This window comes from Filicampus tigris, chromosome 1 (genome assembly GCF_054856515.1).
Source record: "Filicampus tigris isolate MCC_2025a chromosome 1, RoL_Ftig_1.0, whole genome shotgun sequence".
NCBI lineage: Eukaryota > Metazoa > Chordata > Actinopteri > Syngnathiformes > Syngnathidae > Filicampus > Filicampus tigris.
In genome coordinates this window covers 24027279-24051786 of record NC_141217.1, presented here as the reverse complement: position 1 = coordinate 24051786, position 24508 = coordinate 24027279, and the positions used below count along the sequence as shown (strand labels likewise).

At 40.3% G+C, this 24508-nt stretch overlaps 2 protein-coding genes and 1 long non-coding RNA gene across 12 annotated transcripts in view; 1 reads left to right on the top strand and 2 right to left on the bottom strand.

Annotated features, from left to right (window-relative positions):
* prex1 (phosphatidylinositol-3,4,5-trisphosphate-dependent Rac exchange factor 1) overlaps nt 1-12578 on the bottom strand; it is a 92038-nt gene extending 79460 nt beyond the window's left edge. The window contains exon 1 of one of the 2 annotated variants that reach the window (XM_086028340.1): nt 12019-12578. In XM_086028340.1, the coding sequence (XP_085884466.1) occupies nt 12019-12162 (144 nt within the window). In that variant the 5' untranslated portion in view covers nt 12163-12578. The remainder of the gene's footprint in view (nt 1-12018) is intronic. The other variant, XM_086028350.1, reaches the window with a different exon arrangement.
* Nucleotides 12579-13507: 929 nt separating this feature from the next.
* On the top strand, nt 13508-23604 carry LOC147153342 (uncharacterized). Its single transcript, XR_015086482.1, has 4 exons — nt 13508-13598; nt 21151-21273; nt 21786-21818; nt 22973-23604. It is a non-coding gene; the product is annotated as an uncharacterized LOC147153342 (long non-coding RNA).
* Nucleotides 15143-24508, bottom strand: part of LOC147153341 (ral GTPase-activating protein subunit beta-like) — a 28229-nt gene continuing 18863 nt past the window's right edge. For 8 of the 9 annotated variants that reach the window (XM_086028303.1, XM_086028257.1, XM_086028269.1 and 5 more), the window contains 5 exons: nt 23521-23657; nt 23335-23443; nt 23116-23194; nt 21085-21233; nt 15143-18782 (listed from right to left, as the gene is read on the bottom strand). In XM_086028303.1, the coding sequence (XP_085884429.1) occupies nt 18589-18782; nt 21085-21233; nt 23116-23194; nt 23335-23443; nt 23521-23657 (668 nt within the window). In that variant the 3' untranslated portion in view covers nt 15143-18588. The remainder of the gene's footprint in view (nt 18783-21084; nt 21234-23115; nt 23195-23334; nt 23444-23520; nt 23658-24508) is intronic. The other variant, XR_015086470.1, reaches the window with a different exon arrangement.

Here is a 24508-nt window from a genome sequence, read left to right as displayed (position 1 = left end):
GATTCTAGCGAACCTCGGCAGACTTTTTTCTCCCTGAGGCTCTAATTCACAACTCTACTCTCACACGCCCCGAAAACTCCCACAACGCTTCAACCAATCCCTCGCGTTCTTCCAAGAGAAAGCTGTTTTGGCACATCCAATCGCTAAAAAACAAAGAAGTCTTCTTTGAATGTTGTCCAGTTACTACCCTCGCCCCCCTTACTCACTTGCACTTTGAAGGACTTTAAACTAAATAGTCCTTTCAGTAGTTCACAAGGGGATGAAATAGCAACGGACCAAAGCTTTCCTGTGCACATTTATGAATGGATGATTGGCATGATGATGAATATATAACCACGTCTTGAAATGGCAACTAGTTTTGGGCTCAGTGAGCATATATCTAATGAACAAATGTAAAACGTCTCCAGTAGTCCTCCGTCTTCACCTTTTGTTAGTTTTACAATTTACTATTACAGCAATCAAGTTATTTTTACACTTGTACAAGCGTGAAAGACCCTGTAAAGTGAATTCTGAGATTTCTTTACTGCACATGTTTGAAAATAATTGCTGAAAACTTGTGAAGTGAGAACTACTGTAGGTGGCACTCAATTGTGGCGATATCTGTAAAGATGAAACAGTTTTAACACCATTTCAGTTTCCTGAACTTTTGGGCGTCAGTGAGGCACTTCAGTATCATGCATGAATGTTACCTCCCAGTCTATATAAGAACTTGAGCGCCTCCGTTTGTGTCAGTGGTCACCCGTCACAATGCGAGTTACCTAATTGTTACTACCCAAGCCTGTTAGCTCGCAAGCTAGCTAGTGGCGAGCACCTCTCGTCATGGCATGGAAAGCTCCGCGTTGGCCCCATATTCCCACCACCAGAAACTTTAAGTAATATATTTACCGTATTTTCTGGACTATAAGCCGCACCTTCATATATAAGCCGCATCCACTCTTATCAAAAAAGAAAGATAAAAACGATACATAATCCACACCCATTTACTCCATTTACATAACGATTTTTAACTGTAAATGTACATGTATGTACCTGAAGAGATTCTTTCCTAACGGTGCCTTTGAACATGGCAGCAATTTTGCTGATTAAAATGGAACAGAACCAAGAGAAAACAACCAGCATTTATTTATCTTCATTTCTCCTGTTTGTAATTACAAGTCACTTTTATCATCTTCGCTGAAACCCATGAAGACGTGTCGTTCTTTGTTGAAAAATTTGATATTTACTGCATTTACAGAATAATTTTTAACTGTAAATGTACATGTACAGTATGTGCCTGTACCTTTCCTAACAGTGTCTTTAATGCGGCAGCAACTTTGCTGATTAAAATGGAACAGCACCAAGAGAAAATAACCAGTACTTATCTTCATTTCACTTCCCACTGCCGCCTTCAACAACTCACCATAGACTGATTGATGCTAAACTTGCGTGCAGCAGCGTGGTTTCCTTCCTGAATAGCAAGATCGATGGCCTTCAACTTAAAACTTGCATCATATGAACTTCTTCGTGTGGGTTCCATGATGAAGGGACAAGGATTTGAAAGTAATTAACCGTTTGTTGTCTGTGATCTATACGCTAAAGAAAAAGTAGCATATTCTTCACTGCATTGATTTATTTCTTAGTTTTGATTCTAATCCTAGTTAGAGCGTACCTAGCAGTGGAAGAAAAATCCACATTTTTTAATCATTTTAATTTGGCAGTGTCATTAACAACGCTTGTCTTTGTGGCATGCCAAGTTGAAGAAACATTTTTCCCACTTTACAGAGACTTTAATAACATTAAAATGTTACTTAAAACATTGCATTTATAGTTAATAAATGCTTGCTGGTGATGAACACTTATGACTGTGGAGCAAATGCATTAAATTGCAGTATTTCCTACAGAAAAAAATAGAACCTAAGGTAAAACCTTCTTACAGAAATGGATATAGACATCTAAATCACTAACTTGTAACCTGAATTTTAATGGAAAAAAAACAAAACAATTGTCAGTTTATATTTTTGACTCCAAAGATCATATGCTTGACTGAACCCCTTTCATACCACAATGTAAGTTGCATTGACAACTACTTTATTATTTTCTTGTTTTGCTATTTTCTCTATGAAAGACATTGGATAACCTTTGTGGATGAAACAGTTGCTCCATATCAATAAGATTGCCTTGCAAATCTCTTACTCTAAACTGATGACTTTATCGGACTTGATTACTGATTGTTCATCCAGGTAATGTTCACTAAGTAATTGAGTACTGCATCTGTTGCGGTCCTAACACTCAGGTTCTTCTTTTCCACAGTGGTTTTTCCTATGAGTGGGTCACATGCGGTGATGTGCAGATAGCATCATGGACCAGATTGAGGAGGCCATCTGGACACTGGAGTGTGATGTACTGTGAGCCACCAGTTACCCATGAGACCTCACTCACACCAAAGGCCAGGTGAGAGGAAAAGCAAAGTTGATCCTTCAAGCAAATTTTAGGCAACATCTCATAAAATAGCATGTTCTTGAGAAGAATTTGTGTAAGTAATTTGTGTTGCATAAATGGCTATTTCGGGGTTATATGCTTTTTTTTTGCACTTACAAGAGAGTTCAGAATTTTAAAATGTTACATTGTCTGTACGGTTATTGTACATTGCCTGTACTATGGGTTTTAAGATGGTAACAATTTTTACCTGCAATGGATCTAAGGAGGAAAAAAAATCTATTACAAAGAAGGGGTTGTGTTTGGCCTTAGAGGTTTAAATATAAGCCGTTGAATGAAGCATGTCCACCATGTTTTTTGGGCAAAACAGTCATTTGTAGTAATGGGGTTTCTGAGTAGTATAAAGAGGATCCATTACCGCAATTATCACCAACTAAAATTACAATTACTAAGAGGAAGAAAAATATGTACTGGTATATGAGAAAGAGAGTGGCAGTGGATTTTATGGGAAAGACTTTTCCAAGCCCAGAATACACAAACTGACCTATATTCAGTCTCATCTTCACTTGTGGGAGAAACCGCTCCCTGACTACTGTTTGTTCTCATTTCTGAATGCATTCTAGAGAAAAATAAATATATCTCATTGGGAATGTAAATTATACAGCTACCTAAGGTAGAAAAAAAGAAAAGAAAATCACCATTTCAGACAATGCTTCTGGTCAGAAGCCAAGAACAGAATCATCACTAAGACCTCAGATGACTAAAGCCCTTAATGCTGTGATATTGGTTGGTGAAAATATCATCACACTGAGGAATTACACAAATAAAAGCCCTTCAACATTCACACTCCAAGAAGCTGTCAAGAACAAATATGACATGGAGTGCAGTCTTCAGTTATTGAAAAGGAAAAAAAAACTGTGCAAAATGAGCAAAGATATCTATTTCCTTAATTGGACAATTTTACAGTAACCCGCATAAGCAGTGACGAAGATAATTTAAAATTTGCAACTGATGAAACTGATATGAATTTGCACCTCAAGCATTTTGGATCTAATTTAAGATACCATCAAGTGTTGAAATGTCTAAGAACCCAATAAATGTGACATGCTACAAATATCAAAGTGGCTGAATGTTGGATTGAGGCCAGTGTGGGGCTTCTGCTAGCATAACATCCGATTACTCAGTTATTCAATGGAAGAGTCGAAAGGACAATCGATTCTAAAATGATTCGATTGTGACAGCCCTAACTGATCATTATTGCTTTAAATTGATTCCTAGTCAATTACGTGACTGCTTAAACAATACATTCTTGTTCAATGCGTTTTTGTCAGTGTTTAGTAGGAAATTGTTCTCAAAAGTTTTTAAAAGTTCAGCAACACATAAGACTAGGAGATCTTTAACTGTTTTTAAATAATGCACAGTCAGAATTGAACAGATATTCTTGACAAAATGTTTTCCACCAATGTTGGAAAACAGCACGCCTGAATTGCCATAAAATTTCTCAAAACAGTATGCAGCAAAGAATTACGGTAACTTGGTTACTGCATGTGTTGGGGGTTAAGATCAGGGGGTGTCATGTATATGATCTGGTGCATATGTGAAGCCCTTTGAGACTTTCCTGTGATTAAGGGCTATATAAATAAATTTGACTTGACATGACATGACATGTGTTCTCTTTATTTCTCAGATTTTTTTCAACACACATTTCCAAAGTAGCAGCCTCAGCAAGGGGGTGCATCTCGCGATTTAAGGTTTCGAGTTTAGGTAGATTGTTTTACTGTAGTTAATTATTAACAGTGGTTAAAAGGGGAAGTCAACCCCAACATTTTCTTTACAATAATATGTTCTGTGCACCTCCACTGGTCTAAACACAGCATCCTGATTAATACTGCATTTGTGGGGTTTGAGGTAAGTAGTAAAACCCATCTGTTTTTAGCCATCTCAGGGGGCGGCCATTTTGTCACTTCTGTCGACTGAAAAAATGACATCACAGTTGCTCAGGGCTTAGGTTACAAACAATCACAGCTCAACTGTTTTCTGAAGCTGAGCCATGATTGGTTGTTCCCTGAGCAACTGTGATTTCATCTTCAGTCGACAGCAAGTGACAAAATGGCCGCCCCCTGAGAAGGACAAAATCGGGTGGATTTTACCACTTAACTCATACTCCTCAAACACAATATAAAATCAGAATGCCGTGTTTAGACTAATGGGGCTGCATAGAGCATATTATTGTAAAGACATTTTTGGGGTTGACTTCCCCTTTAACTCCTATTTACCGTTGCATCAAGTTACAAATGTTAACATTATGTTAACAACACCTGAAATTGTCTGCAATCAAATGTTTTATGACGGAGAGAGTTTGACTCTGAAATGGACTTCTGATTTTTATTGTCTGCTACGGTCAAAATTCTTTTGAAATCCCAACAACCTCTACAGTTGTTCTGCCCTAATCCGCAAACAGAATCAGTGACATACTGTATATAGCATTACTTCTCAACAACAATAGTCATCAATTTTCAGTTTATATGCTCAGGTATAGAATATCTCTAAAATAATAAGCAAAAATATCATCTCAAAATGTAGGAAGAATTATATTATAGTGCAAAAAGATTATCTTAATAAAGTACCTTGCAGCTAAAAGGACATAGACAAAACTGGCATTGTCATTCCTATTGTAAAGGGTCGTGTGTAATGGGTGTAATATATTCTTCTTTAGCATGTCATGTGATCTGCTTGCTGGCACAGACCACAAGCAGGCTGGGACTTTTAGTCTGACCTTTACTGATTAGACAAAGAATTCAACCATTCGGTAATCTTAGACAGGTTTTGAAAGTTCTAGAAATGTGCTCGCCATTTTTCTATTGGGCAAATGACCTTTGACCTTAAAGGGAAAGCACACATCTGGTTGTACTCGAGAAAGGCAACAAACATTTTAAGGCCGCTTCCTCGGTTGGTGAAGCCCCTGCAAGCCTTGGTGCTAACATTTTTCCAGCATGAAGAAATGTACTGTACACAGCACTTAGATACATACGACACAATTACAAGACTTATTACAGGTACTGTTCGTAATTCAGTTGAAGAACCCCTGACCGACCTTTTTATATGCATAAAGTCACATTTTTATGATACCATGTGATTTTTCTCCAATATTAATACACAGTAGCAGCACCTCTTGAGGAGGTGGGGTGAGCTCAGGGTGGGGCTTTTGACATCATGCCTCTGGGTATTACCATGGTTTAGACTTGTTAACTTTTAATTCCTTAAATTCCTGCCGCAGTCTTGTGCCTGGAAAAACGTAGCTTAATAACACACGTTACCACACGTGACAAGAAAAATGTCAACCGCCATTCACCTTCATCTTTCATAATGGTGACTTTGCTGTGGTGGCCACAGGGCAAGGCGCCAGTTTTCAAGCGCCATCAGGACCTCCACACATCAAGCGACAACGCAACTGAACCGTCTCGCAGTGCGTGGGGTCCTGCAACGTTTCGTGAGTGGCCGACTGGGCTATGATTCGAAATTTGAATCCCGGGTGAACACATTTGCAACGTCGCAGATCTACCAATCAATCAGGTTGTACCACATCTTTCACAACAAAAATTAAAATCAGTGTGGTCAAACCAGCCCTGCCAAGCCATAACAATACATATTACTGTATATGGCTTTTCCCAGTAAGAAGAATAGTGGTGGCAGTTTTTCCACTGAAGCAAATTGGTAAGGGTCAATCTCCAGGTGTAATTTGTTTGCAATTGTCCAGCTGAATCACGTTCGGCCGTGTTGCTCGGTGTGCTGCAGGCATAATGGAATGGCAACCTTTCAAACTTGCTCCGAGCCTGGGCAGGTTGCAAGATAACATTCACATCACTTACCCGACAACAGATCATTGTCTGATGTCCGGCGTTATCACTGACCACTTTTTTCAGCAGTAGACGGAACAATAACATATTGCTTCGGGTTGCTCAAGATAATATACCTCACAACCAAAACGACAACAAAATGTTGGATCACAGTGCTGTTACATTAAGAACTCCTCATTCAGTCATAATGCAGTAAATAAAACCAGTGTTTTTAGTCATTTTTTAGGATGCATGCACATAGGGATTGTTTGGACAACACTGACATATAAATATTCCACAACTCTAAGAAGCACATTCTAACTTTTACTAGGTTGTTGCTGCTTAACCGCAGCCGAAAACAATCAAACTGAATTGTTTGATTCTCTCCCCTCTCCATCAGAGCACTAGCATATCAGCAACAGACAACATTTGAAGGCCAGATTAATATGGGTGTGGCGCATTGCCTGTGGAGACTAAATGGCCCGTTTAAAGCAGAGTTATAATAATAAACCGTCGCAAACCTCAGCAGGCCTCCATCGTAACCGTTCTACCTGCTGCTTAAAAAACCCGATGTGTGCCCTGCTATGACTTCAGCTCGGGTGAGGTTGCTGTGGACTGAAACCACCGGCGTTGGAGGCCAAAAAGAGAGTTATGCTATTTATACATCCCCTCTTTAGAGAAAGCCCAGGGAAACTTGATGCTTGCGTGTGCCACCAAGAGAGAAGGGTTGAGACGAGGGGAGCGGAGAAAACAAAAAACAAACCAACTTGACACATGCTGAAGACTGGAATGGAAGTCGAGACGACTTGCTGCACGACGGCCTCGCTGCGGCCGCAATGTTATGTAGAAGAACGCGTGTGTGTCATCCTGTTTGCTTGCGACTACAACAACACATTGCAGAGGAACAAGCGCGCAAGCCAGAACAACACAGCATCTGAGCTTTCATAATCTCACATGTGTGTGGCCCAAAGGAAGGACGGGATTTCCAGATCCTCCCTATTATCCCACAGAAGTGATGATGAAACCCCCACCATGCCTCAATCAGCATTTACTTCTCACAGGGTCAAGGAACGGGGCCACAACTGTTGTCTATCGTGAACAGGCGTTAGAGATAAGGTGAGAAGCACCGTCACCCGGTGGGGAGTGGCTCCGCTTACGCCAAGAAGACCCACTTGAGGTGACTTGAGCATCAACAATTGGTGCTTCCTCTGTGGCTCCCAAGAGCCAAAATAACACTTTAATTTGCATGCCAGGCCAGTAATTGGCAAATCGCTACTACGGCACTGTGTTCCACCATTGTTGTTTTGGCTTAGCTGCACTAGCACATGCCAAGACGGAATATTTAAGCATGTCCCCGTTTTTACAAAGGACAGTTTTTTAACATGTACATGGTCAAATGCTGTCTGTGATGGGGGGGGGACTTCATTGGAGTCCCCCAAAATGGCATAGTGAGAGCTGCATGCACAGCTCAGTAACCTTTGAGCAAGGCACCAAACTCACATACAGTGAGTAATGATGTATTGATTTGCAGGAAGCTAATTATGTGGAATGGATGTCAAATTGTGAATCACGACCACAAAAGAGTCCGTCTGGAAGTTATACAGTAGTCTACTGATCTTTGGTGGAAACGAGTCACAAAGGAGAGGGCGGATGTCCAAAAAAAGACCCTGCAGCTTTTATGGCAGCAAACTCCATTGTTGAGTTTCTATAGGGAAATCCCCTCAGCAAGAGTGAACCAGAGGAACAGAAGACATAGATGGCCTACATTTTGATACTGTAACATGGCAAGATTCAACATAAAGCTGCTCCATTAAAAAAAGAAAAAAAAATCCCCACTAATCTACAGCATTAAGGAGTGATCAGATGCTAACAAGGGAATTTGTTGCTGGGAAAAAAAGCTGCTATGGCAATTGACTCTGGCTTGTTTATAAACCAGCTTTCACTCGAGCAGAAAATGGAGATGTGCAATAACACCTCAAAAAACAAACACAAAACCAATCCTGTAATCCCTCTTTTCAAACTCCCGACCCCCTCTTCCCTCACACCATCTCTACCTGCTTGCATTCAGCTCTCACAGAGCTCCTTAGCGCCACCTACTCATGCTTTTCATATGTTACTGTTGCTGTGTGGCTTGTTTTGTGCAGCTATAGATCTGGGAAGACTTCTGCGAAGTCTAGAAAGGGAGGTCAAAAATAAATGTGTTAATTCGTGCAAGAGGTGATGTTCAATATCTGCAGGGGTTGAAAAGCTCCAATGAGACTGTAGGAAAACAGAAATCTCCACCAAGTCTCTCGACGATGGCACTGAGTGGAGCTCTAACCACCGCCGAGGCCAAAGCTTTAGTAAGGGACAATTGATTACATTTCCTTGAATTGAATCCCGGCCTTCAAATCAGACAAAACATCTCACAAGTTTTCTGTGCAGTTGTGTCAAACCAAAATAGATGATGAGCTATTTGGCCAACTGGACATTCAAATCACCTACCATCCCGATAAACAAATGACTCTCTTCATTACCAATCATTTATTCAGCCCCTTGACTCTCAGGGACTCCAACACAAACGACACAGACTTTTTTTTTTTTTTTTTTTTTCCAAACCCATTCATGGTCAATCTACCTTTTTACGCCAGAACAGTTTTGTTTTGTACCAGTCTATCTGATATGCTCACTCTACACAATACACTTATTTGTATTGTGATGGATATTTATTAGACACAAGGAGAGGGAACAGACAGAGAGAAAAGGGAGAACCTTCAATTATTCTCTATCTTTACTGAAACCATATGTCCTGAGCTCCCACAGCCGGACCCCCCTAATCAACACCCCTGTGAGCTAAGTGGTAACAAAGCCTCCGCTCCCACTGAGGTAAGAGGGCAAGCTCAGCTGGAGTCTGGATGGAGAGCAAGTGAAGGATTAGCAGCAGAGGAGGGCTCCTGGTGGAAGACTTTTTTTTTTTTTTTTTTTTAAGTTTAAGTACTACATTTTCTTCTTGGCTAACCCAATCGGCTCGGGTCCAATGCCACGATGTACGGAGAACTGAATCTAACGTGAATGTGTTTCATATAAAAAGTTGTGAAAGGCGCCAAACGCTTCCATACCACATTCTGGCACTTTGACGTTGGCTGGTTCTTAAAGGATTGAGCCAGAGACATTGCAATTTGCTGAATGGTTTACGATACGAATATCAGGATTTCCATTGAACTACTGGAATAGTTCTGTTTGAGCAGGTCAGTTTTTCATTCCAAAATTCTTCCCTGAAAAACTGAGAATACCATGCCGCATTGACGGCATGAGTTGGAACAAGAGTCTACGACAATAACAATGCACGAAAACAAGGTGTACAGATCAGCATGTGTTTGTTGGACACTGAAGGATCAAAATCTATACGAATGGCTTTATATTAGCCAACAGGTTAACCAAAAAACTAAATGGGAATTACACATCACATAATCAGTTAAAAGTCTCAAGAGTCAGCGTGCCCTGATCTGAGCTTGGGACCAGCTGGAGAAGATCAGCCCCATAGGCAAGGCCAGTCAGGGAGGAGACCAGCCCACATTATGTTTGGATTTTGAAGACAGTATAAATGTGAGGGCTGCATGTTAGACCGTGCCCCTTTTCTGCCCTCACCCGTCTCGGGTGAGAGCATTCGCGAGGATGGAAAAGCTACCCATAGCTGATTATTGTATGATTCCTGAACGTCAGAGATGGAAAAGAAAACTGACGAGAATATTCAATCGACTTGTGAGTCTTTATTTACATTGGACACCTTCTTGAAAGATCAAATGAGCACGCATTGAGTAAGTAGTTGTTTTGTAAATTGCTAATTGGGCTTATGGACTCGAGACCTACAAAACATTCCAACAACACAGTAAGACACAGAAATAGTACTTGCTAGTACCAACAGAAAAGCAGAAACAGCAAGTTGTACTGCGTTGATTCAAGTGTGGGTGAAATGGCATGACACTGAGTTGTGCCCCTTGGATGTCCCACCTTTTACGTAGATGACGACACATCCTGTGCTAGATACACAAGACAGATCAAGTTCTGTTCTGAACTGTATTTTACGGAATGGAAAATGAATATGTATAGCGAGAATCATGCTTTGGCATGATTTCCACACTACAGTGCCAACACATTACGTGAAGAGGATGAGAGATTAGGATGTTTACTACAAGTTAAAGGAAGCAAGTCAATCATTACTTATATTTTCTTTTCTCATACTGAAACGAGAGCAGTTAAAGAGCAGACTTCCACATTTGTTTTTGGAAATAAATATTTTGACCCTGCGTATACAGTTTGCTTTGACACATGATAAGATGATAAGATGCATCAAAAACTGAGGGACAGGCAAATGTAGTCAATCTGCCTAAAATGACCTCAAGACCACTTAAACGGGGGAGATGCCAGCTTTCACACGTCCACTGACATCTCTGATAAATCTTTGAGGCTGCGCCATTATCACTGCTCCCGGAAGGGGGTTTGGTAAGGGGAGGGGGGCAGAGCACGTCCCTCTGCTGCTGCCCAAACCGTCTTGCAACACAAGATAAGCACTGACCGCCTGTTACGTGGCGGCGCCGTAGAGAGGAGCTTTTTAGCCTCTCTTTTTTTTTTTTTTTTTTTTTTTTAACTCTGATTGTATAATTGGGATCCATGCATCACACTGGTGCAGTGTTCTCCCGGTCTTACATAATGGCTGAACAATATAGCACACTATAGCATAATAGTGGCGTGAAGTGAGGGCTCGGTTGGATGAAAAGAATTGTTTTAAAGTGGGGAAGTGTAGACAAACATGTGACTGAAATGATGAGAAAGAGGAAACTGCGTGACAGACACTTGCCAGTGTTGAAGTTGGACAACAACCACTGGCATGTGCATAAAACAATAGCGTGTTTGCTGACAGCTGCATTCAAAACAGAGAGAAGCCACATGAAGCCGAGGCTGGTCTTTAACCTTGTGACAAAAAGAGAGATAAAGCACAAATGCATTTGGCACAATAAATGCTGCTAATTCAGAAATAAGCCTACGATGCACGTTCAGCTGGAAGCCGACGGCAACAGCATCTGACGTCTGTGAGCAGCAATTTACAAGACAAAGTGAATATACATGGTTAAATGAGATAGAGTGACAGAAAAAGTGCTAGAAAGTGGGTCCCGTATCTTGGTCTGGATTGGGTAAAGGGGATGTCTTGGAGCTGACTGCTCATGAATAACAATTTACTTGCAACACTGCTGATAATTTTGAACCTGGGCAATCAAACACAATGGAGAGGTGTGAGTGATGCCTGTGAGATAAGATCACAGCAGCATGTCTGACTTCACAGTAACAGCATACAAAACACAAAGCTGTCAAATGCGTCTATGTAAAGACCACGCTGTGCACAAATGCAAAACAAACTGCTGTACAGATTAAATAGAAAAGAGAGGAGTTGGTAAAGTAGCAGAAACTGCCGTTGTTGATGTCCACGCCAAACCTCGTTTACATTCATAGTATTTTGCTAGAGAAACCCACTGCTTTACTGCAACACAATACAAGCTAAGCTAAACATAAAATTCATCAAACTATTTCATCGATAGCGCCGAATTAAATAGGTCAATCTACTCCTTTAGGACATACATGTGCACGACACTCAGCGTGACAGTTATAAGCAGGTGAAGTCGCGTCCAAATTTAAGGATTTGTAGTTGGAGTTTGGCGTGGTGGTCGAGTGAAACGTGTAAAGCGTAAATCGGAACACACACAAAAAAGGTTAGAGGTGAAGTCAAACTTACCGACTGAAGGAAAAGCAAGGTCCGCACATAATCCCGCTCTGTGTTCAACGTTTCGTTGAGGACACACAGCCTGAGTCGCTGCTGTCGGTCCGACTCCTTGACGGCGTGGACTGCGTTCTCCAGATGCCCGTCTTCCTCGTCCATGGTGGGGAGTCGACCCCTCAAAAAGGTGCCTCGCAACAAGAGCTTGGTGGGGGGGAAAGTAGTCTTCTCACGTCAGGTATCCGCTGTTGGCTTGCCAGCGGCCCCTTAGTCCATCTCGAAGCATCCACCACAAGGTTCACCGGGCGGAGATGCTCGCAGCACCGCGCACCACGCGTGAAGCTCGACCAGCACGAGAGGATAAGTCTGCTTGTATGAGCAACCAGCAGTTGAGAACCGAACAGCGGACACCCGAGGAGGAGGGGCCGCTTAACTCTCCTCTAGTGGCGAGTCAACTGTTGACACCCTCAGTCACACGCAAGCACTGCAGCAATGAAAGGCCATCAGGGACATGATTTAGGCTCCGAATGTGTGTATGCGTGTGCGTAACAATTTCATACCGAATTTAAATGCTCTCATGCACACACACACACACACAGGGAAAAGCGGCTTCCCTTGGAAGATACCTGTGATACAAACACCAAGTAACAAAAATATACTTCAGGAACGTGAGGTCAGGGTAGGCAAGTGAGGCTGTGCCGCCACCTGCTGTCACTTCTCCTACATAGGAAGAGTAAAAAGAAAAAATAATGTATGGTTGCATTAAATTATGTTCCATTTTAGTTCAATGGTACTTTACATTGATTTTCTTTTATAGCTGAATGTGTATTTTTCCTGTTCAAACACATGGGCAGGAAGTGAAGCATTGCACGTTCTGTGCCTCCAGTGATCACGTACACAGGAAAATTGGCCCATCTTGTAAGCATATTATGCTTAAAAGATACGCCAATTTCCCCATTCGCCAATTTGCAGGCGAGCTCTTTTTTCACACAGTCCGATATTGGTAGCAGAATTTATGAAAAATGTCCAGGTGCCCACTCAAAGCAACGCTTATTTTATCCTGTTTTTCTGCTCAACATTTTCAGGAAGTTGACTGACACGTGATACTGATTGGCTATCACGTGAATTTGTGGTTTGTGTTAAAAATTTCAGGACAGTCTCAAACGTCTAGTGTAAAAAAAATTAACATAAGAAAACAACACTCAATCGTCACCAAAATACATGTGCACATCTCTATTTGTGCCCACGTTTTTCTCAGTTGCTTTGGTACATTTCTCAGATCAGAAAAAAAATTTGCAAAACAGTATGTACAGTCTCAAAAAATTCTTCCAATTAGCAAAACATCATGGTTCCCTTACAAAAAGCCATTTTCTTTCGCAAAATGCTTAGTACGTCTCTCAAAAGTAAATATCGTTGATCATGTCAGTGCCGTCAGAAAATAAATTGCTTATATGCATGTTGTCGATAGAACACCTGCTGACCTGGTTTCTGAATCTGAGCCGTTATTGGTCGTTGTGAGCAGTTATGATGTCATTTTCAGTCGACAGAAGACGAGATGGCTGCTCCCGGATCATTAAGAACTGTTTTTGAGTTACGAGGTGCAATTTTTACTTCACTACTATATTTTAATGGTTCTCATGATGGCGGTACAGGTACTTTAAGAGTTAAGTATTTTTTTTTGTTGGTACTTGGTGTAAAAAGTTTGTGTACCTCTGATTCAAAGTGTTCAAATAGCCTGTCATCACATTCAGACAGACAGATACTGTACATAGTACATACAGTGGACCACCGCATACACGCAGTTCGTCACCTATTATCATACTTGCAGTTTTTTAAAAAATATTAACGTTTAGTCATCCAGATTTTTTTCTTTCTAAATGTATTACGTTGGGCGTCAATTATATACGGATTTTCGCTATCCCACACAGGAAGTCGAATAGGATAATGTAACCAAGGCTCTGATATAAAACACAGCTGGTTTAGCATGCCAAATTGGTGGCTTGTAAATCTGGGGGGAGGGCGCCACGTGGCGGCCAAAATTTTGCATAAAAGTTAAAATGTATCCATCCATTCTCGCAAATAGTAGTAGTAGAGAGTATGTTAAGAGTATAATTTCATGGGGGGTGGGGGGCGACAATCGTCGCAACATCTCAGGTCAGTCTTCATGAGCAGTGCGTAAACACTGGACACAAAAAGTCCCAAACCTGATTTTTACTTTTTAGTGTAAGTAAAATAAATACATATTTGCATACATACCTAAAGGTTGTTTCTGTTATATCACTTTAAAAGCCTATTACAGCTACTTAATTAACTTTGCTGTGACAATTAGCCAGGGGCTGAGCCTCGGTGGGCCTGACAGACTGCCCACCATGAGAGATTCATGAAAAAAATTTTTTTTTTTTTTAATTTGAATGTTGTTTTTTATTTTATCAAATATTAAGAATGCCATAATTGTGGGTGTCTAAGGAAGATCTGAAGTTCAATTTAATCATTTTGTCATTTTGTTTGAATATACGCTGTGTCGAGACAGGAGGATTTTGCTCAGTGAGAGAATATTCAGGCCCACCCTGATTTTTCCAGGCCCACCCATTAGCCACGTTCTGGCTCTGCCACTGCAATTAAGTCCGTAACTGTTGGTAAATTGTCACATCCGCACGACCGCGCCCATTTCTTCTTGGCTCACTTTCTCACTCCTTCACCAACTGACAACGGTAACTGCCTGAGGCCTCAAACCCTGCTAATGATGTCTTTCTTTGTATAAAAACACAATGCATCTTTTCAACAAAAACTTGGACCTAGTGCCATATAAAACTACTTTCTACATTTCAAGGTTATGAACAGCTGAAAAAGTATCCTATGTCGCACGCACAAAATGCATACAGTTAACACCGTAGTATTTTACATTTGATACTATTTTGGCATGCGTATATGTTTTCATAACAATACTATAGTTATGACTGTACTACTTAATTAGTATAGGTTAGTGAGACGACTGAGTAGATGCACATCACACTCGTCATATGCCGGAGGAACGTGACACCGTCTCAAACCGAGGCCAGGAAGATATTTATTTAAAAGCACTGTTATCGTAAAACTGAAATTTCAAATTATTTTCAAGAAACATATGAAAACAGAATGGCAATGAAAATATCAATAATAGCTTTAATGGGTGTATGTTACATTCGGCACTCCTCCCACACAAAATCATACACAACCTGTCTCCCCACCTGAAGTGAGGAATGCAACAGACAACTTGTAAATGCCTTATTCATTCATTCATTCATTATCCATACCGCTTGTAAATGCCTTATGCTATAGTATATTTACAATTCATCCTTCATTGCGTCTGTACATGGCAAAAGTCCTTAAATACGATCAACCAGTGAAGTAGTAACAGGATACAAGGTGGGACGTATTGATTCTATGTGGGTTTCTTTTCTCCTTCCCATAAAAGGCATGTGCATAAAGCACCGTAGTAAAAAGTGAGTCACACAATTAGATGTGATAAGTTAAAAAGTCCATGGCGCCACTTGATTTACATTTTCACACGATAAAACTCTTCCTTCAGCAGGGGTTTCTTTGCAAATACACACCCAGTCAAAAAAGGTACAAAAAAGAAAACAAAAGAGAGAAATGTTCAGGTAACCAAAAGGGAATAAGAAAATAAACACAGAATGTGCTCAGTGCATTAAGACTTTCCAAACAGAACAAAATAGAGTCGCCGTTTTCCACGTTTGTGATAAATAAGTTCACATTGTTACAGGCAAGACAGTGAGAGGGGTCTTGAACCAAAATTACAGTGACTGAACACAAATAATTGTGGGAGCTACCGTGTGGACAAAACTGCACACTTGTCTTTTTCTTAAAGCACAATATAAAGGGGTCCATTCAAATGTTTTCTCTATAGGATAAGAATGTAAAAAAAATGATCAAAGCCGCTTTCTAAGTTTGATATGTATATCAATAATGCTGTACTGCTTGAGCCAATAAATGAATTGCCATAGACAGGTTTAAAGCAAGACACACAAACTGCTTGCGGTTCTGTTTAGCGACTTGAGTGAAATGCATAAAGGGTTGTAAGTCATACTTCTGACTAAAAGTCATATTAAAGCGGAAATCAACCCAAACTAATTATTTTTCAAGGATATGTTTCCAGCAGGCCCACTAGTTGAAACACAGCATTCTGATTAATATTGCATTTGTGGAAAATGAGTTAAGCAGCAAAATCCACCCCTTCTTAGCCATCTCAGGCGGCGGCCATTTTGTCACTTCTGTCGACTGCTCGGCTTCAGAAAACAGGTCAGCCGTGATTGGTCGTTAACTAAGCTCTGAGCAGTTGTGATGTCATTTTCGGTCGACAGAAGTGATAAAAAGGCCGCCTCCAGAAATGGCTAAACGTGGATGGATTAACTCTTATTCCACAAACGCAGTATTTATCAGAATGCCTTGTTTCAACTAATGGGCTTGCATAGAACATATTCTTGAAAAAAATATGTTTGGGTTGACTTCCACTTTAAGGGAATATATTATAACGAGTGATTCCAAAATTCCCACACAATCGTGAGGCGTTGCCGTCGCTTGAGAAATTAGGCAGGATTCTCAAAAGACCACATCTTAACACACGATTGTTTGTAATACATTACAAAATTATTGTACAATTTTGACTTATCTCCTACTATTGAGTTTAGTGGCAAAATACTTTTTCTATAGTAATATTACGACTTTATTCTTGTAAAACAGCAGTTGTTTGCTCGTGTAAATTATAATTGCAAAGTTAAGTCACCCGCAACCCTAGTGAGTATGAGCAGTTTGGAAAAGAGATGGATGAAATTGTGTAATATTTTGATTTGATTCCCCTAAATCTATGATCGCAATTACTCCTTAATAAAATTAAGAGACTCCAAATGTTTGCACTGAACTCAATTCTTAGCAGGCAAGCATTTCAAAAGGGATTGTATGATTTCAATACTTAAAATGACAATGCGATTGTTAAATGCCCTTGATGGGGTGTTAGTGTTTTGGGGGAAGGTGGGTAACTCTAGGTCAGTTTGACTGGCTGGACAAGCATACACAGTCGCAGAAGCGCACACACACGCAGACAGCAGTGGCTTGTGAGACGGGCCAGTTTAGGCAGGTATAAAACGACATCTCCTTACAGTAAAAGAATACAGGTGAACCCCCGCACCTTTAATAACAATCATTCAAAACCAATGTGTGTGCTAGTGAGCTGCTGCCATGGCCACCAGTGTGCACAAGGAAGACTTTAGCATGTCGATGAAATGAGGTGTCAGTAGATTCGTAATCATTTCATGTTTCCACCTTGGCTGAGATTCCACCACCTGTCTGTGGAAATGTGTGTCGGGACACAAGTGCGTATGAGCAACAAGAAAATCACCTCGTCGCAATCGCAAAGGACATTTTTACGATCCCGGGAAGGCTGACCATGGTGTTTTTGTATTGCGGTTCAGGATTAAAACAAATTATTCTTTTAGAAGCAAAACCAGAAACCAAACGGGCAGTTTATGCAGGACCGTTTCAGCTGAAATAGTTTTTTTTGGGGGGTGGGCGTTTTTGTATTTGAGCCTGAAAATGCAATAAAGTTGAAAAGATATAGGTGGAAAAAGTGGATGTTTGTTAACACTGTAGCATTCGAATCAGAAATGGTAGTCCATAAAAATGAAGGACATTTCAGCAAAACCAACGGTGGACTAACACACTACATTTACTATACTGCTAGAGTGTACAGCAGCAATATACTAAAATGAATGCACGCACTGTTGTTTGGCCTGCCATATATATTTTGATATTTTCTATTATTTTTACAGATCTTTGCAAACTGTGATTTTATCGTGGGACAAAAGATCGATGTGGCAATGTATTGTATCATTATCGCTCACAATATTGTACTGACACACTAGCATCAAATATCCACATTTACTGTATGTATACGTTCTTCAGTACCCTAGATAGTGATGTCTCCGATTTCAGATGTTTAACTAATAATCTAATAATAAGTAAAGCACTGTATTTTGATAGTCGCTACCGCTGGCAAAAGATTGTATCGTGGGTAAGTGTGATTCCCACCCCTATGAATCATATACTTGTGAATGCCCACCCAGACTGCACACAAACAAAAGTGCATGTGCTCTGATTTCACATTTTCATTACTGACACTGAAATGGTAATTGGTGTTTTGCCAAACTTTCACTTTAGATATATTAATGCTAGTTTTTCAGGCTCAAAAAACAAAACATTGCAGTTTCTGTTAAGTAAAAAAAATAAAGAAAAAGGTCATATGTAAACGGTCTCTGAGTGAGGCGACAGCCACGGCTGTTCAAATCATCAATGAATTGTTGTGACCTCGAAATGAAGCCTTTTTCACACTTTACTCTCAAAGTCAGACAGTGTTGAAATATGAATTCTTATAAATAACAAAGTTGAACAGTATAAATATAAAGATTCTGTGTTGTCGATGACTTATGCATGTTTAGCATAAATGTGTGTGTGTGTGTGTGTGTGTTGTGCTGTGCTGTGCTGTGTGCACTTGTGAGCCAGTGTTAAGACAGACAGGACGGGGCAGGGACTGTGTTAGAGGTGAGGCTTTCCCTCCCCCACCTCATGGAAGAGGGAGGTGTAAAATTCGGGCTCAAGTTGCTTGTTGCGGTAACGCTGCACAATCTCCGTGATTCTCTGCTTCCGCCTCACATGCGGCGGGTTGTACGAGTCACTTTCTAGGCGTTTCCGTCGGCACACGTTGATGATGGTTTGGCGTACCAGAAAGCCTGCGAGGACACAGTTATAAGTCAAGATTTCATTATTCCTATATCTCACCAGAAACGTCTATGCTTCTATTACAGCATTTTTCCAACTATACGCCGCACTTTTATATAAGCCGCACCCACTCTATTTTTTAAAAAAATTAATGAAAAAACAAAAACAAATAAGCCGCACCTTTATATAAGCCGCACCTATCTATGTTGAAAAATTAGATATTTACTGCATTTACACAACGATTTTGAACTGTAAATGTACATGCATGTACCTGAATAGATTCTTTCCTAACAGTGTCTTTTAACATGGTAGTAACTTTGCTGATTAAAACAGAACAGAGCCAAGAGAAAATGAACCGTATTTATCTTCTTTTATCTTCATTTCACCGGTTTGAAATCACAAGTCCTTTTAATCATCTTTGCTGAAACCCATGAAGTTGTGCTATTCTTTGTTGAAAAATTAGATATTTACTGCATTTACAGAACGATTAACTGTAAATGTACAGTATGAGCAATACCGGTATTGTGCTTTTAATTGAATCATTTACGTACAGTTTCAGTACATCTATATTTAAGATCAGTGTTCATGTTTCAACTCTGAATAATAAAAATTGACTTAAAAATAAAATTATACTTTTTAGGAATAAAACCTATTTCTCAAGTTTGATGAACATTTGGGCTTACTATGTTACTGTATTTTAAAGTTGGTCATGATGGTGTGAAAAGCATTTTTTGTTTGTTTTTTGGGTGGTAACAGGTGCTGCTCTAATCCAATCGTGAAAATCCACAGGATTCACATTGGTATACATTGTAGTTGTCTAAAAATGCAATAAATACTTTCTAATAATATTATTATTCGCTATGTGACAAAATTACCCAAAAATGAGTGCGTCAAAATGCTGAGTCGAGTTGGAATGGCCACTTCAACACGAGTAAAGTGCACCAACAATGTTGAATACAGGATGACGTTCTGGACACATTGGCTTTTCTGCACTGCACCATAGGTGCCATAGTATATAGCGACTTAAATACGTCGCTATATACTGTAAATGAAACAATCTAACTCCCATTTTATATGAAATGGAACGAAAGATGTAAGCTGTCCCGTATGCAAGCGAATGGATTATCCTAGGGCTGGGCGATATGACTGGAAAGTATATCACGATATAAGTGTTTCATATTGGTTGATATCGATTTTTTTTTTTTTTAACAATTCAAAATAATGACCCGGAGAAAAATGAATTTAGGTTATTTTATTTTAACGTAATACTTAACCTTTAATAAGAAGTCAACGTAACAATGAAAGAGTGAAATAAACTGGTCAATATAAAGCTGAAATAAACTCAGTTTTAAACAATGTGCTGAGTAGGGCTGGGCGATATGTCTGAAAAACTGTCACAATCTAAGTATGTTATGTTAGCGTAATGTGCAGTTTTTCATTGAAAATTTGAAAACGTATTTGCATTAGGTGCTACCCCAAAGCAGTATTGTTGATATGCATACATTAGCCTTCATTAATGTTCATACAATGAAAGTGAACTAATACTCTCTTGCAGTGCATACATTATCATTGACAGACCGTCTTAAGACTACTTTATCTTTCTAGCGAACTCATTGTTGCCATAGTCTACTCATATTTTACTTGCTTGATTTTAACTTGAGCGCGATACCGATGCTCGGATGTGGCTAACTGGTGCTAGCATGTCAAAGACAGGGAGCTTTGAGTTTAATCGGGTTATCATGCATAATATTTTCTTATTTTTTTTAATGAGTTCTATTGGTCATTTATTTGAACGAAGTTACGGCGCTCACTCGACACGGAGTATGGCGCATGGCCGCCGGGACTGCATGCATGCATGCTCTGTTGGGTTGTTAGCTGCTTCATTGGTTTAAATACTTCTTCGTTGGTTTAGCAGCTTCTTCGTGTTTGGAGGCGCATGCGCGCTGCCTACATCACACACGATGCCGCGATCGGGTTTGTTTTCTTTTTTTTTTCTACCCAACGTTTTATTGAAGGCATTTTCTATTGATATCGAACACGTGTCAATCGCGATACATATTGATATTGAATTATCAGTCCAGCCCCAGATGATCCTACTGAAATCTTGTTCAAAACTTTATAAATGAGCAATATAATAACAATCTCTCCTCTTCGAATGCGAGCTATACCTGACGCTGATTCAAAAGCATGATTACTGGCACAGAAGCACATTCAAAAGTCTTTTGCTTGCATGCAGGAAATACTTTGTTAAAGTCATGACAAATAATGCTCATCAAAATACTCAGAAGACAAATAGAAAAAAGAAGCTACTACCTAGCGCCCGGCGGCTGACCACCATGCCATCCACCAGAGGGATCACCATGCTAAATTTGCCCACAGCGCCGTGCAGTCGGATCCGAAAGAGGCCCGTCTTCAGAGGGTGGATAAAGATCAGAGGAACGTCCTTCTCGAGTAACCCTGATCTGAAGAAGGAGAAACATCAATTGCAGTGATATTGTACAGGTATGTGATTCGAGGAAAAATGCAGAATTAGTCTCAACAGTAATACAGAGGGTCCTAAATTGGTGATGTACCTACAGTGGTCTTTAACTAATGCAGTAGTAAAGTAATAATTAAAGTAAATATTTGTATGAAAAACACTCTTGGGTCATGAATATAAACCCAACAAACTAAACACAGCAAGCCCAGCGGTAACTGAATGCGTCCTCTTTTGCTGCATGATGACATAAAGTTACAGTATTCTTATGCAACAGCGCAAACTAGTTTATCACATGCTGTTAATAACTCAAAACATAGTGCGGTATGTTGGCCCCGTCCTAAGCCGAGGATCCCCTGTTCAGGCATTCCCAGAGTGAAACACATTACAAGTGTGAACTTAATAAAAAATTAAAGAAATATATGACATTGTGCACCCAAAACTATTGATATATGCTGCCATTAAACTACATCAGACAGTTTGTTATTTATGTTGAATGGCACTTAACTAATAACAATCATTTATTCTGCAACTCTAGCATCAGTCTTCAAGCTGCAACTTTTGTTCAAAGGTGAGTGCATTGAATGTTCCTGGAAGCAATTTTCACTCTTTGTAAAAGTCACACGTTGGCCACAGTTTCTTTTCTTAGCAAGGCTTTGCACATGTTGCATGTTCCAATTCCTGTTTCAAAGCAACACTTTGCTTGTTTAAACCAGCCCACACAATTTCCAGAATTGTTTGTTTATTTGCAACAACACTTTCAGTTTTACATTCGATCCAAGTTGAGGGCAGGGTGCTACATTAACAGTTGTGGCACCACTACGTGACTGTGTCGGGCCACCTGCAGTTCAGTGATGCTGGCCCAACAATGAAATCAACACGTTCTTGCTCCCGCCCCTCCCCCATTTAATTCAATTAAAATAATCGAGGGGCCTCTCAAGAGTCTGGGCTCGGGCCACATGCGGCCGCGCGAGCTGCCCGTCCCTGTCATAAATAATACAGTGGTACCTCTACTTAGGAACGAAATTTTCAAGCTACGAAACGCCTCAACAGGAAAATATTGCCTCTTGTTACGAAAGAAATTTCAAGATACGAAAGGTAAAAATACAGTATGGGCTGCCACTCGCAGCTCGGGAGTGTCCTGAAGGCAACATGCTCATCGCTGCTCTGCCATTGGCTAGCCCAGCATCTTCCTGGCATCCCATTGGCCAAGAGGGGCCTCTACCGTATGTGTCTATGTGTGCAGATAGACAGGTAGATAGATAAACATGTGATAGATGTGTCTGTGCAGCGTCCTCGTCATTCGCCCCTCCGGCCATGAGGTGTTCCGATAGTTTTACGTGAATTAGAAATGAGGAAAAGAAAAAAAAGGAGACAATCGTTTTTTTTTGTCCATACAAACAAAGCAAGGGATAATAGAAAAGTATGAAAAGGGATGCGTTTGGTTGATCTCGCCAAAGAATATGACCGTAATGTATCGACAGTCGCCACGTTATGAAATCAGTTGTTTACAAAATGCCAGGCAAAAACTACTTCTGAGAGAGAACATGAACCAAAGAGGGAAAAAAGCGATGAGGACAGCAATTAAAAGGTACAAAATTTTCTACTTAAGAAATTTCTTCCAGAACCAATTAATTTCGTAAGTCGAGGTACCATTGTACAGTATAAAGACACTAAATATAAAATAATCATTTAAACTCATTGTATTATATTCTAAATATACAGGGTGAGTGCCGGTCCTGGCAAGGCCACCACAACAGGGCACATGATGGCCCGACAGGTCCACCATGCAAAAAGGCTTCAAGTTGCACCCAGGAGAACTAAAGTTAAGAAGAGGGTCTATTTGAGCAGTACAATGTTTAGAGTACCTGCAGGAGGTGCTGTTGCTCATGCTTGCTTCTAAACCTGTGCTGGTTTCACCAAGAAGATCAGACAATGGGAAATTTTCTGAAAACACAATCAGCGCTTTTCAAGAAACCATTTTGAGACCACAGGATCATGTTTTGTATAACATAACACTAAAAGCTTTTGTGTAAAGCTGTTTACTGAGTGGACTTGTTGGGAAGTTACAGTACAAACATGCCTACCGATATCATCGAAGCGCTCCACCCAGATGACAAACACCTTTGTCTCTGGGCCCAGTGGTGGGAATGATTTTCCACTTGAAGATCTCTTGGTCTTCACCAAAGGACTCAGCTAGAGAAAAATCACACAAACACATATCTTAAATCAAAGTGTCCTGTCAAAATGCTGTTCAATAAATCAAAATTCACCTTTTTGACAGACTCCAGGTTGTCCGAGTGATTAGGGAACAGCTCCAGTGTGAGATTGGGCTGTTTGAGTATACTGGGCATGAGGTCCATGTTGGTGTCGGCCTCCAGTGTGGAGTCACTGTGGACTGATGACTCCTCTGTGAGATGAACAGATTTTTTAAACCATACCAAGTTTTCATCCTTATCTTCCTGCACATGTGCCGGTAATATTAAAAAAAAAAAAAAAAAAAAACCTTCTGGATAATAAAGCACATTATAACTTTTCATCAATGTGAGGGCTTGAATGTAGGCTTCCCAAACAGGGGTCTATTTCACAAAGCAGGTTCATCAAACTCTGAGTCTAATCCTGACGTCTGAGTTGATCTACTCTGAGTTTCCGGTTACAGAGCAGCTGACTTGAATCAGTTTACTCAACTCGGAGTACCTTCACCTGGAGTTAAGCGCGTACACCACAACTATGAAAAGACAGCATGAATGGAGCCCCGATTCGCAGAGTCACCATGGCATGGAGGAAAACTCCTTGCTTCCGCCTATTAATTTATTTCATTTAGGTGCAATCTCGTGGGGAAGAAGCACACTTGACAACTGATGAAATAAAAACATTGTTCAAACAGTTGCGACCTCGACATAATCTAATGGGGAAAAAATGGTTCAATTTCCTCAATTATATTTTGTGAGGTGGTTGCACAAAATAAAATAATCTGGAGCCAGATACATTTTTTAAGTAGCTGTATAGTCTACTTAGAGGGTGGAGGCTGAGAGAACCTCGAGTTTCATTGTGATAAAAATGGTCCCGACCAGGTTAGGTTCAGAGAGAAACCGCACAGTTCCCCCTCTTTCCCTGGTTTGAGTTACCTCCCTTTTTGAAACTGAAAAGTCTGAGTTTCCCTCATTTCAGGGTTAGCAGACTCTGAGTTTTCACTAAACATGCTTTGTGAAATGGACCCCAGGTGGCACTCAAGCATCAAAACAAAAATGGAATAGGGTA